This window comes from Neomonachus schauinslandi, chromosome 4 (assembly GCF_002201575.2).
Source record: "Neomonachus schauinslandi chromosome 4, ASM220157v2, whole genome shotgun sequence".
Taxonomy (NCBI): domain Eukaryota; kingdom Metazoa; phylum Chordata; class Mammalia; order Carnivora; family Phocidae; genus Neomonachus; species Neomonachus schauinslandi.
The window spans coordinates 42,232,479-42,247,624 of NC_058406.1; the positions used below are offsets into that span (position 1 = coordinate 42,232,479).

General features: G+C 38.2%; 1 protein-coding gene across 1 annotated transcript in view; it reads right to left on the minus strand.

The window, feature by feature from the left end:
- Positions 1–8,719: 8,719 nt before the first annotated feature.
- Positions 8,720–15,146, minus strand: part of NDC1 (NDC1 transmembrane nucleoporin) — a 42,488-nt gene continuing 36,061 nt past the window's right edge. The window contains 2 exon segments of the mRNA XM_021683918.1: positions 8,720–8,976; positions 11,649–11,809. Of these exon segments, the coding sequence (XP_021539593.1) occupies positions 8,913–8,976; positions 11,649–11,809 (225 nt within the window). The 3' untranslated portion in view covers positions 8,720–8,912.

Genomic DNA, 15,146 nt, shown 5'->3' on the forward strand with positions numbered 1-15,146 from the left:
ATCTATCTATCTATCTATCTATCTATCTATCTATCTATCTATCTATCTATCTACCTATCTATCTATCATCTATTTATCTGATAGAGAGAGCAAGAGTGAGTATGCGCATGAGCTGGGGAAGGGGCAGAGGAGGAGGGAGAGGGAGAGAGAGAATCTCAAACAAACTCTGCCTGAACTTGGAGCCCCACACAGGACTTGATCTCACAACCCTGAGATCACAACCTGAGCCAAAACTAAGAGTTGGATGCTTAACCGACTGAGCCACTCAGGCACCCTAGGATATTTTAACTCCCAAATATTCTGATTTAAATGCCATATTTACCTTTTTTGTTGTTCTTAATTTCTTCTGACTCCCCTTCCTTCTTCTCCCTGAAAAAAACTGCCTTTGTAAATTAAGTTCCTTTTATTTATATTTAAGTACGCTCCATGCCCAGCGTGGAGCCCAACATGGGGCTTGAACCCACCACCCTGAGATCAAGACCTGAACTGAGATCAGGAGTCAGACACTTAACTGACTGAGCCACCCAGGCGCCCCCACTAAGTTCCTTTTAGTATGACCTGCTGAAATCTCTCAACTTTTGTTCATTCATTTTTATTTCACCATTTTTATAGATTAATGCTGGGTATGGAATTCTAGGTTAGTAGATTTCTTCCAGAACTTTAGAATTTGCACTCCATTGTCTTCAGTTGTTTTTGTTGAGAAGTTAGCTGTCTAGTTGTTGCTCATTTGAAAGCAGTTTGTTTGTTTTTTTTTCCTCCTCTGGCTACTTTTAAGACTTTGTCTTTGGTTTTTAGCACTTTTACTATGATGTACCTCAGTACGTATTCTCTTTATTTATTTACTTAGGGTTCATAGAGCTTTTTAAATCTGTGGCTTGATGTTGCAACAATTTCAGAAAGTTCTCTACTGTTAAATCTTCAAAACTGCTCTGCCCCATTAGATCTTCCCCTCCTTCCAGGACTCCAATCACACCTGCAGAGTTTCTCATTGTATCATCTGTCTTAACCTGTCTCCTATATTTTAATATTTTTGACTTTTCTGCTTTATTCTGAATAATTTCTTCTGACCTATCTTTGAAGTAATTTTTTTCCAGCTATATCTAATCTGCAGGTAAACCTATCCACTGACTTCTTAATTTTAGCTCTTCTATTTTTCTGCTCTAGAATTTCTGTGGTGCTTTTTCAAATTTTATAGATAGATAGATAGATATAGTTTTATATGCATGTGTGGTTTCTACTACATATATACATAGTTTCTAGTTCTCCAACAAATTAAAATTTCATTTTTATTCTTACTGAACATACTAATCATAATTATTTAAGAATTTCTGAATGAACAGGCATTTCTCCAAAGAAGACATACAGATGGCCAACAGACACATGAAAAGATGCTCAACATCACTCATCAGGGAAATGCAAATCAAAATCACAATGAGATATCACATCACACCTGTCAGAATGGCTAAAACCAAAAACACAAGAAACAAGTGTTGGTGAGGATGTGGAGAAAGGGGAACCCTCATGTAGCGTTGGTGGGAATGCAAACTGGTGCAGCCGCTGTAGAAAACAGTATGGCATTTCCTCAGAAAGTTAAAAATAGGGCACCTGCGTGGCTCAGTCAGTTAAGTGTCTGCCTTCAGCTTAGGTCATGATCCCAGAGTCCTGGGATTGAGTCCCGCATCAGGCTCCTTGCTCAGCGGGGAGTCTGCCTCCCCCTGTGCCTGCTGTTCCCCCTGCTTGTTCTCTCTCTCAAATAAAGAAATAAAATCTTAAAAAAAAAAAAGTTAAAAATAGAACTACGCTACAATCCAGTAATCCCACTAACTGGGTGTTTACCCAAAGAATTTAAGAACACTAATTCAAAGGGATACATGCACACCTACGTTTAGAGCAGCATTATTTATGACAGACAAATTATGGAAGCAATCCAAGTGTCCATCCATAGATGAATGGATAAAGAAGATGGGGTGTATATATATATACAATGGAATATTATTTAGCCCTAAAAATGAAATCTTGCCATTCGCTATGATGGAGCTAGAGAGTATAATGCTAAGTGAAACAAGGCAGTCAGAGAAAGTAAAATTACCATATGATTGCATTCATATGTGGAATTTAAGAAACAAAACAAATTAGCAAAGGAAAAAGAGAGAGAGAGAGAAGAGAGAGAAACCAAGAATCAGACTCTTAACTATAGAGAACAAACTGGTTAACAGAGGAGAGGTGGGTAGAAGGATGGGTTAAATAGGTGATGGAGATCAAGGAGTGCACTTGTGATGAGCATCAGGTGTTGTATGGAAGTGTTGAATCACTAAGTTGTACACCTGAAACTAACATTACACTTTATGCAAACTATACTAGAATTAAAATAAAAACAATATACATAAGTTAATTTAATTTGTCTCCTAACTAATTAATCTGGAGCCCCTATGGGGCTATTCTATTGTCTCTTGCTTTTGTTGTTCTCATTCATGTTGTCTCTTCCTATGCCTGGTTATTTTTAATTGTGTGCAGACACTGTATTTGAAAACTTGTTTGTAAAAATAATTGAAGCCTAGGATGTTGTTTTTCTCCACAGAGGATTTATGATAGTTTCTCCCAGAATCTAGAAACACTGGCAAACAGGGATTACCACAAATCAATTTAATGATAATTCTAACTCAACTACAATTCATTCATTCAATTTCCTCTTTACCCTTCCCTCTAGGGTGCAGCCTTTTGGGGTCCCAACCCAAAGCAAAGGGACTTGTAACAGCCTCTCTTTGTAGGCCTTTGTAGGCCCAAATTTTTGCCCCTATCTTGGGAGGCTCTGGTAACTGCCCCTACCCTCCTTTCTCTCCTAATCAACAAAGGTAAGCTTGCAGAAGCTATGTTGGCACTGCGTGACCTTTTCCCTCAAGCCTAATTAGACCCTTGAATACTTGATCCACTTGGGCTAATTTCTTTCAATGAGGAATGTGGTTGTCATTCAGAAATGGCCAGTCTCCATTACATAAACTCAGGAGCTAGAGGGCAGCTGGAGCGAGCGTAAGAAGGCCAGAAGATAGGGAGACAGAATAAAGCACTGAAGCAGAAAGAAGCAGAGAAGAACCATTTAGACATCCTGAAAACTTTCCAGGTTCTTCACAGAAGCAAATCTATATTTGTGTTTACCAAGACTTTCCCGGTGCCCTTAGGATCAACTCCTTTTTTATGCTTATGCTAAACTGAGGTGGGGATTGTGTCCTTGCAACTAAGGGTCATAATGTTAGGGAGGGACTAGTGTTTTATATACATATATTTTTTAAGATTAATGTATTTATTTGAGAAAGAGAGAGAGCATGAGCAGGAGGGGCAGAGGGAGAGGGAGAAAAGAATCTCAAGCCCCTGACACAGGGTGCTCCCACGACGCTGAGATCACAACCCAAGCCAAAACCAAGAGTCAGACGCTTAACCAACTGCGCCACCCAGCACCCCTAGCGTTTTCTATTTTTTCAAGACTGTAGACTACTGTTACTAATAAGTTGAGAGACAAATAGGATAAGTCAATCAAGAGTCAACATATCTTTAAAAGACTTTCAAGGTAAAGGCTTGTGATTGAGAGGCCACCTTCTAATGTTTCTCTGCCAGGGACATCCCATAGGTCTTCCAGAACTGTTTTACCACCAGGATCTCTTGCAAGGCACACTCAACCGTATCTGGTAAGATACGTGTGTGCAGGGAGACTATGAGCAGTTGGAGGCAAGGCGGAGCCACATGGCTCCTGCAAAATAATGCAAGCGATGAAGCGGGCTAGCGCCAGGGCCTAAGATGCTGCATTTAGTGCCGAAAGGGTCCATAAAGGAGGTGGGCACAAATGCAAGCAACAACTATTGGTTGGAATAGGCTAGGAGCAGAATAGATGCTCAATCAACCACAGCAATAGCAAGACACATCAATTGTGTAAGTAAGGTTCTTTGCCAACAAGGGTTGCCTCCATTTACTTCTCCCACACAGGGTGGTGAATGCTTTGAGGACAAGGTCTATGACCTTGTACAGTCAGTGCCTATCTCAGGGTCTGGTATACGGTAGGCAGTGAGTGAATGGAAGAATTAACAGCATTTTACAAAAACAGGTCTACAACACCTTGTCTTAAACTCCTGAGGCCACATGTTTCAGAATAAAGAACTTTTCAGATATTAGAAAGGTAATAATGATGCATATTACATAACACTCTCGTGGGGTCTGGGACAGCACCTCACAGTCAAACATACTATGACAATAAGCATAGTCATCCTATATGAAATAAATTAAGTCTACAAATAGCCCCACATCAATTCAGGTCAGGTTTTGCTGCCAAATAAATTTTGTCACCAAACTTAACCAATAAAAAAACCCTCTAGATTTCAGAATTATAAAGATCTGCTAAAGATAAAAACTCAAGGAACCCTAGAAAGGACCACTAATTTTCACTCATTTATTGGGAAACTATTGTTAGTAGAGCTCATAGTCTACATGAGTTCACAGATAAATTTAACTGCTGATTAGACTTAGTTGAAGAAAATGATAGGTCAGGGGGTGCCTGGGTGGCTCAGTCAGTTAAGCGGCTGCCTTCGGCTCAGGTCATGATTTCAGGGTCCTGGGATCCGTGGGGAGCCTGCTTCTCCCTCTCCCTCTGCCCCTGCTTGTGCTCTCTCTCTCAAAATAAATAAATCTAAAAAAAAAAAAAATGGGTCAGAAGAAACTATCCAGAATAAAGCATAGAAAGTCAAAAATACTAAAATAGAGAAGATAAGTTAAGACATAGATGATAGATTAGAAAGTGTGACTGGAATCCTGGAAGGAGAGGGAATTCATAGTCTAGAAGGGGACACAGATTTGTAATCAGTTAAGGTCCAAAGAGGGAACAACAAAGCATTGAAAAAACACATAGAAATCGACCTGGGAGTATTTGGAAAGGCTAAGCTCATTGTGAAGGATGGGAAGTATACCAAGGCAGAAATTCAGGCAAGGGAACATGAGCACAAGCACATAATGGCATGGCAGGGCAACTCATGATCTATCACCTGCTCCAATTTCAAGGTAAGTATATGAAATCTATTTCTCAGCATTCCCATCTTACCTATGGGATCCAACCATATTCTTCAAGCTTTCCAGTAAGTGAATCAGATGGAAGAAGTCTACCTTCTAGCAAATGATAGTTCATGTGCTTAAGACACTCATCTGAGAGCCCCACATAAGAGAAATCACTTGAGCCGTGCTTCTCAAAGTGCGGTCTCCTAACCTGCAGCATCAGCATCACCTGACACTTGCTGGAAATATAAACTCTTGGGCCCCACCCCAAACCTACTAAATCAGAAACTCTGGAGGTGGGGCCCAGCAATCTGTTTTAATAAGCTTTCCAAAGGTTCTGATGCATGCTAACTTTGATTAACTCCTGATCTAAAGTAAACCCTTCTCCCAGTGTGATTCAGACCACTGCTTAGAATTTGTTAAAAAACTACATCTCTTGGGAACCAGTCCAGACCTCCTGAAGCCAAGTCTGCCCTGCAGTGGAGCCCCGACTCTACACCTCTAATAGGTACTCCCTGTGAATCTCATGTTTCTGGGTCCAAGTTTCAAATGCCACTGCATTAGATTATAAACTCCTCAAGGGCAAGAACTGTCTTGTTCACAGCTGAATTTTTCTAATAGCTGGGCTGTAACAGCCACTTGGTGACTGTTTCTGAATGATTAGCTAGCTCTGGATCAACGTGCAAATCACTACAGCAATGTCAAGGTTGCTTAGGACCATGACTGAGAACTACAGGGGCTATGTGCTTGTCCCACCTTGTCTTATTCCCCTTAACACAAAAACAGTTTTGCTTATTTTAAAATGGTGGTCAGCAGCTTGCTAAGAACAGCTGGACTGTTAACTATGGAATTAAAGCTATCTTTGTTTTAAGCTATTTGGTTTTAGAGAAAGAGAACTATGGGTTGGGAGAGCAAAAGAGGGAGTTGAGGGCCTTCGTGTAGCACCTCAACTACCTTGAGGTGAAGTTCAGACTAATTTAAGTAAAGCTGACAGACATAACTGTTAGCCTTGGGGAAGATGATCCACAGAAACACTATTCCAGCCAGAAAAGAGATGGCTTTCAGCACCCGCATCCTTGGTTTAGATTTGGAAGAAAGAGACCTTCAGAATTCAGTCTCCTTAGTTCTCATTGACCACATATCACCCACCAAATCAGTCCAGTTAGGGGCAAGAGCTCCTCATTTCTCAAGAAGTTAAACCTTTCCAAGTTTTATAAGCAACTGAGACTAAATGGCTCAAGAAACACACACACACCAGAAATTAAATAATTGACCTGGAGGATACACGTATTTTAGTAGTCCCATTCAGAAAAACTGTCAATTTATTTTTCTATCCAATTCAGTGTCAGTGATATACAAAAGGATATAAACAGATTACCATATTTACAGGAAGATATACAAAACAATTACCAAGGAACAAATCCAGCAAAGTGACAAACTGTTGCTTATCCACAGCCACTCAACTGTACATGGTTTATTGTAGGACAGTTTCCCAGTTCCCCGGGAAAGATGCTATGTGAATTTATACCTTCCATAAGGTCAAGCAAACAGTACAAGAGCTGACAGAACCATGTTTTGTACTGACAAAGAAAAGCTTTTAAAGAACACGCTCTAACTTTCAGGTCAATGTCATAGCATCAGTGGGCTCACAGGCAGGATGTGACTTCATTAAAGGAAATGCTTCCCTCCTCTTGGCCTTCCTAAGATCCTCTTCCTTGTACACAGGAGAAGGAGCTCTCTTTAATAACAGGTGATTGAGCAACACCTTACCCAAACAGATGGTGTGTAGATTATCAACACACAATGGGGAAAAGGAACTGACTTTCTTATCTACTAAATACAATCCAGATTTGGGGAGGCAGTTTCCAAATCTCCACCATGTGGACATTATGTGACCTGTATTTTGTACACAGCACATTCCCTTGAGAGAAAATAAGGATGAACACCTCAGAAATGTTCACATTGCTCATCAAATATACCTTTTCCCAAAGTATATGGGAAATGGCAAAACCCTAAACCTAGTCAGATATTAAAGGGATCATCCCATACTCACTCTCAGGAATCCAATGGGTCATATACCACAATTCTTCTTTAACGGAAGCAGAAGGTTAAGAGTCGTTTTCTCCCAAAATGCCTCAGCCAGGGGCAGCACAGAGTGGAACAGAAAAAGCTCAGTGACTCTAAAACATGGAACCCAACAGTTTTCAGTCAACCCAGCCACAATCTTCTGGTCATCTCCAAGGAACTACTACATTCAAAATTCAATGTTCATATTCAAAAAAGAGATCACCCCATTTCAGATGAGAAGAGAAAGAAAGAGAGAGGAGGAAAGAAGGAAAGGAAAAGGAAGGAAGGAGGAAAGGAAGAAAAGAGGAAAGAAAGGAAGGAAGGAAGGAAGAAAGGAGGAAAGAAAAGAAAGAAAAGGAAGAAAGAAAGAAAAGTAGCAATTAGCCTAAATACTCCAAACACTCGACAACTGGGGAATTGTCTCCTAAAGACACTCTAAAGGACAGCAGGATTCATTTATAATTTGGCATGTGCTGGTTGAAGGGGCAACAAACAAAAGGAATAAAGATATAATGCATCAAGTAATCAGACAAATGGTAGACATACATACCACATTAAAGATTCATACACAATACTGACTTTAAAGAAGAAATTGGGGGAAAGTAGAGGGAACAATAGGAAAAGAATTACAAGGAAGCATTTCAGCCCTATGCCAACAGTGAATACCTACCAGTGGGACCTCCTGTCTTTCATCTCCAAAGAAGTTGATCTAATAAATAATAAAACTACCTCGCTCACTTTTGGGACATATGACATACTCCCAAGTACAGTAAGCCCTCCGACATTTTGGTTTCACTTGCTATTTGATGACTAAGTTGTTTCTGGTTGTAAAGATTTTCCTAATATATTTTTATTAGCCAGTTAACACGGCATAGGCTGCTCCCTCTGTGAGGCCAAACAGGCTTCACCACATAATCTGATCTAATGAAGATGAAGGGTGGGGGTGGAGGAAATGGAGAGCAAAAAGGGAAAGTTTCCTGGTTTTTGTTGCAAAACTTCTCTCACTTGAAAACCTCTGCAATCACTTAATGTTTTGTTCCAGAAAAAGAAAGCAAAACTAGTTGGGAAAATACCCATATACTTATTGTTTACCAGCATGATACAAAACAAATTCATAGTTGTCAATCGTCTTTCGAAAACCAAATGTGAATGTTTAATCTTGAAACTTAAGAACTGAATTTTTCCACATTCCTTTACATAGAGTTAGCATCTGTAAATTGAGATCTTTTTTGGACAATCATGCAAATTTAATTTGTCCTTGGAAAGAAAAATACAACCTACCAGATTAACAAAATATGTCCTTTAAACAGTAATTTTTCTGTGAATTTTTCTGCACTGTTACCACCTTTATCCTTCAGTAAAAAGAAACTACTCCTAAAAGGCTTATGGATTTTGAGTGTACAGAGTTAAAACTCTCAGCACAATGAGGAAGATTGAATCAAGTCAACCTATTTTACCTTCTGAACTGGCTCTACTCAGCTCAAAAGTAAATTCTAAAAATTTTCCAGCTATTATTATTAAGCTATAGAAGCTACAGACATTTTTACCGCCATAGAGGCTTCTGTAAAATTGAATAAAGATTTTATTATACCACACACACAAAAAGCAATAGGTACAGAAAAGGCAGTTTTCAGTTATTCTGTTGAGGATTTCTTTCCATGATTTCTCCCATTAAAGTATAGTTTTCAAAGCAACCACCACGACAAAGGAAGCATCTAATTAGTCCATTTTCTTCTGATCCAAGAATGCTGAACATTTACTGTCCCATCTGTAGCTGTATCAGCAGTGTAATGAACACAGTTTATATTACTGAGCTATTCTTTGAACTCCAAGAACTGTTGAAGTCTTTTCTGATGTTCTGCAGATGCTTGCACAGCACTAAATGAAACATAAATTCAAAGCATAAGCTTTATTTTACATTAAGCATATTAAGTGAACCACAGAGCACAGAGTCAATATTTTTCAAAACAATTAAAAACAAATAGAAATCTTCACTTATTTAGTACTTCTGAGAAAGCTGGATGAAAACCCTCCTTAGTCTAATGAGGAGGAGGGCTTGCATTCAGTAACAGCATGCTTCTACCTTCTAAAAGACCAAAGCAAATTAAGACTGACAAGTGAAAGCATCGATTTTAACCTGCTCTGCTGTGGAACCTGCTGTGCAGAGTTCCAGGCCTGGCAGTAGATTTTCTGGATTTTATTATTTTATTTAAACCAGATTCCAACATTATCTTTGAGCTGTGGAGTATGTGAATTGCCTTTAATATAAAATCCTTTAAACTAAAATGTTTGGTTAAAACACAATAGACTCCACTAATCGTTTTCAAAGGTAACAGCTTGGTGGTTTAGATTTAGTTTTCCCTTTGAACATAAGTCATGTCGTGGATGGGGAAACGGAGTTCTCTCCCCACTCTTGCCCCCACTAAAATACATCACCTTGACAAAATTAGGGCAAATATATACCGAAACTAGTAGAAAACTTCCTTTTAAACTTTTGGGCAAAAACTGAATACAATGAAAGATTCTGGTTTTCTGGCTGTTGAAGATGTTATTATTAAATGATAAAATTCCAGGTTACAGAAAGTTACCAGTTTTAAAAGTGCCAAAAAAAGTCTTATTATAATAATTTCACTACGAATCACCCCAAACTGCCTTACATCTCTGCCAGCTTAAACCTTCAGCTGCCTCCAGTTGAACCATTTCAAGTACTTTACTGTGTGTACTCCCTCTGGGTGCTAGTGAGGCCGAATGACACACCTTTTCCATAGGAGGGTAAACACAGGTAAACAGACGTTTGTGAAAAGGTCAGAGGTTAGGGAAGACAACACAGCCTACCAGTTAAGAGTATAGACACCGGTGGAGAGACTCTGGGGTCAGAAAGATTTGAGTCTGAATTCTGGTTCTGCATAATCATGGGTAAGTTAAATCATAAGGTAACTTGACCACAACCACAGACAATTAATGATGTAACTAGACATAAATCCAAATGTTTTTTAACTCCACATCTTTTTTCCCACCACACCATTCTGTCCTAGACGTACAAAATAGTCTCTGCTGACCTCATCATGTTTAAAACATGGCTCTTCCCAGAGAAAAGAAACTAAGGCAGAATTTCATTCTCCTAATTTTTTTTTTAATCAGTTATCTATCTCCCTTTCTTATCTAAAACTCCCTGTGTCCCCCTTTCTCCCTGTTCTTGCTCTATCATCAGTACAACTATTTCATGCTCCACATCCATCGAGCATCCTCCATGGCACCTTACATCTTAGAGGCAGTCCAGTGCACAGGGAGAAAAGGTGGCATTTTAAGAATAGGAAGGAAGACCTGATTTCAGGTTCATGTTCTAATACCAACTAGATTGTACTATTAGGCAAGTTCTTAACCTCCTTGAGCCTCAGTTTCCGTATCTGTGGAGTTATGATAACTTCTACACTTCACAAACTCTTTGAGAAAAGGAAATGAAAAGAACATGTATAAAGTGCTAAGTGTACTGTCTAGAACAGTGCTGTCCCAATAAACTTTCTGCAATGACAAAAATGTTTTAGATCTAAGCTAATATGGCAGCCACTAGCCATATGTAGTTACTGAGGACTTAAAATGTGGCCAGTGTGACTGACAAACTGAATTTTTAGTTAATTTAAATTTAAACCACCATATGCAGCTATCGTATTGGAGAGCACAGATCTAGAAGGCTCTCGATAAAATTTTGTTTTTAAACAAGTGAATAAACCTCTTACAGCTCTTTACATTCCCACACAGAACCAAGTGTTCCATAAAAACCTACTATTTCTGCTGTGTATTATGGAAGTAAAAGGAAATATACTGCTGTTTCTAAAAGCAGGCAGTATGAGGAAGTTCTGAACTATTTATTGATAGTTCTGCATACAGAAAAAGCAATCTCTTATGTCCTCTAAAGTTCACTTATAATGATAAACACAGTTAATAAACTTGTATCCCTTATCCTGCCTAACTAGATTGTTTCATGAGAAGAAAGCAATAAACATCAATGAAACTAAATATAAACAGGTTTGGCATTTGTGGTTTTCTCTCTGGTTCTGTTTCCGAAGGTGTTATGATCTGTCACTGTTTTTCCAGCATGATTCACAAAGTACCAAGGACTCGTTTATGGAACACTCTGCTCACCCCAAGTCTCAGTTAGCTGACCAAGATGTAATATCGGAATTATTTTTAATATGCTTTTCTGAAAAGGTACTCCATTTTTTGCCTTTTCTCTCTCATAAGGATGTTTTGGTAATTAAAAAAAATTATATATATAATTCATATATATCTATATGAAATTACGTTTACTGCTTTTATAACTTTCTATCTTCTTTGTTGTCTATATGAAAGAAGGCCCCAAAGCTTATATGATAGGCCCAATTTTAAAATATAAATATTAAGTCTAAATCCAAGCTGTTAATTCCCAGTAGGAATCGTAAAAGCCCCCAAAAAACATGTTCAACATGTGAGCCTTTGTAATTCTCATACCTATTTCTCAACAGAACTCCTGAATGTGGATTCTTATCATGGATTAAAACAGGTAAACTTACTTCAAATGTTCACCAAATGTAGTAGTTATTCGATAGATGGCAGTTTTTAGTGATGCTCTAAATGCAAATCTTAATGTTTTATAAGAAGTGTCCACAAGGCTTCCTGAAATCCGAGGTGGTTTACTGGAAGCATGAGGAAGCTTGAAGTACTTGTCGACTGCCTAGATCAAGAAAGAAAGAAAATAGTTCAGAATACGAAGAAAGCCATATTAGTCCAAAGGATTAAGGAGATTTTATTTCAAATAGACTGATAGAGATACACACATCATACAGACATACTAGACAACATTTATTTTGGATCACAATCAGAACAGTTTGCTGGGGAAAAAAAAAAAAAACCGTTCGAGAAACAACGCAGTGGAGGCTCAGCCCCGACAGCAGTTAGCAGGGAAAAGTCCAGACCCGTCCTCTAAGAAGAAGCTATACTCCAATGGTCTTGAAAATGCAAAGCTGGGAAGTGAAACACAGATATCCTACTCTGCTTAAGGTGTGTGACAGCTAAGAGTACTTTTATTATAAATCTCAGCAAAAAGAAAGACAAGACCAAAACTATACTTTACGTAAATAAAGTTATTTACTAAACTAGCTTATCTTCCTTTTCATTTCTAGATGATAAAGCATCTGTGAGCAAGAACAGGTGGGGAGAACTGACTTTATTTATACTTGATAAAGAGATTTAAGTATATCTTTTAAAGATCCAAGGTAAATGATATAATTTTTAAATGATATAACTACATTAAGAAAAGGGAAAACTGAAGATAGGAATGTATAAGTGGATTAATCTACTATAGCAAGATCATGTCTACAGTGACAAGAAATAATAGTATAAGCCTATTCTTTATACTTATGGATGTAACCACCAAAAGAACTAAAAACAGTTAAAATGATTTCTGCCATCAAGTTTTTAATTTCAAGAACTCTTTTATATTATCTGAGTGATCTTTTTTATTTTAGCATCCTATTTTTGTTTCAAGGACGTATTCTCTTCTCCTATTTCTGAGGATTTTAATGATTTTTGTTGTTTTGGTTTTTTGTTTTTACAGTTTCTTCTTTCCCTTCCTTTGCTTCTTTGGTCTCTATCTTCTGCATTAGAGACTTTGCTCAGAAATCTAGTGATCCCTGGCTTATGACTGAGGGTGGGACCTCCTAAAAAAGCTGACCCAAAGCTGAGTACACAGAGATTACGGACAATAGGCTTCACAAGAGGTGATCCACATGGGTTTTTTTTTAGGGTGGGTGCCCAATTCAGTAAACTTTTTCTTCTTGGATTAGTCAGAGTTCCCAGAGAAGAGTTTTCCAGTACTCTGGAGGGCCTGTGCTCAGGCGAGTACACCCCTATGCTTTTCAAACAGAACCCACAACTGTGTCTGTTGTATCTACTCACAACTCTGCCAGCCCAGAGACCCCGGTGTTCTACCCTCTCTAAAGGATAAACCTCCCTAAAGGAAGGAGGAGCACCAGCAGCAGAGAATCTAGGGATCTAACTGATTTTCAAACAGCTCTCACCCATCCTTATTTTGGTACCTGTCCCTTCGCCCCTGGTTCCAGAGGTACTTGGTGCCTGTCCCACTACTGACTTCAGATTTGCCTCTGGGATCTGCTAAGTTAGTTATTTCAACCATCTGCTCTCCAGCTCTGAAAACTCTGTTGCTGTTGTCTCCTCTCCTGTTTATGGATTTATGTCTTTTTAAAAGTCTTTTTACTATAGTTTAGCAGAGTTTGGGGGAAGGAACAAGATTTAATGCGTGTGTTCAGTTTGCCATGACAAGTTCAAGTCCAATTGTTTATTCTTTCAACAGTAACTTATAAGAGTGTTTCCTAAGACTGGGACATATTTGAGATAATTTTACGCAGTATGGGAGGTGGTATTCGGTGACAAACTCAAGCAACATTAGATAACACTGAATCATAAGGGATAAAGTTACCTCCTTTTCAATTTTCTTTTTTTTTTTTTTTTAAGATTTTATTTATTTATTTGAGAGAGAGAGAATGAGAGACAGAGAGCATGAGAGGGAGGAGGGTCAGAGGGAGAAGCAGACACCCCGCTGAGCAGGGAGCCCAATGCGGGACTCGATCCCGGGACTCCAGGATCATGACCTGAGCCGAAGGCAGTCGCTTAATCAACTGAGCCACCCAGGCTCCCCCTTTTCAATTTTCTTGCAAACTTTCTGACTAACCCTCATCAGACAAGGAAAAATAGTCATCATCATTTACCACCTGGGTCCAATAGACCCTTTTTATAATTTAAAGTCATCTTATAAAAAAATCTACAAAAGAATGATACCATCAAAATGCAGTATTTTAAAAAATTTTTGACAGCTCATAATTTTCTTGAAGAGAGACTAGCCATTTTCCTTGCACTGTAACTGGAAAACATTTTCATTCTTAGGTTTATAAAGAAAAATTCAAATGACCAATCCAGTGAGTTTTTTCATTTCAACATCATCTACTTCCTTCCGATTACCTTTGTATACACCTTTGTATACCTTCAGCACTTATCCACTTATGAACCATATAAAGTAAATTTTGGTGCAAAATATCATAGAAAATGAAAGAATACTGTCACATGTACTTTTGACCAAATGGGATGATTCAAAGGTTCTTATTATAAAATATTGTGAGACAAGTCTTTCCTCCTGAATGACTTACTGGATGAGAATATCACATATATTTCCTTTTTCTCCTTAAAAATACATTTTTCTGTCATTTATTCTTGAGTTTGAGAAAATATACCTAGAATATTGTCATCTGAAGATTCACAGTCTGAAATTCCTCTTACATGATCACCATTAAAATCTAGAGCAGTGCTGGGCGCCTGGGTGGCTCAGTTGGTTAAGCAACTGCCTTCGGCTCAGGTCATGATCCTGGAGTCCCGGGATCAAGTCCCGCATCGGGCTCCCTGCTCGGCAGGGAGTCTGCTTCTCCCTCTGACCCTCCTCCCTCTCATGCTCTCTGTCTCTCATTCTCTCTGTCTCAAATAAATAAATAAAATCTTTAAAAAAAAAAATCTAGAGCAGTGCTATCCAATATGGTAACCACTGAGATACATGTAGCTACTAAGCACTTAAAATGTGGCAGCTCTCAACTGAGATATGCTGTAAGTGAAAAATACATATCAGACCTTGAAGACTTAGTGTTAAAAAATACGTAGAATATCTCATTAGTAATTGTTGTATTGATTACATGATAAAATTAAAATATTGTAGATTTACTGAGTTAAATAAAATATATCATTAAAATTAACCTCACCTGTATTTTTTTAATGTACCTCCTAGAAAATGTAAGGTTACATAAGTACATTGCATTATATTTTGATTTGACAGAGCTGTCTAGAGTGCTATCTATTTGCATTCATGTTCTGATTTATCTAAATAATTATTGAACATACTGGCAATTTTCTTCCCATTACCAGTGTGAATAAAAAATTTTAAAATTCTGAATTAGCAACCGTACTCAATGAAAGCTTAAAGAAAAAGTGATTAACATAACAATAAAAAA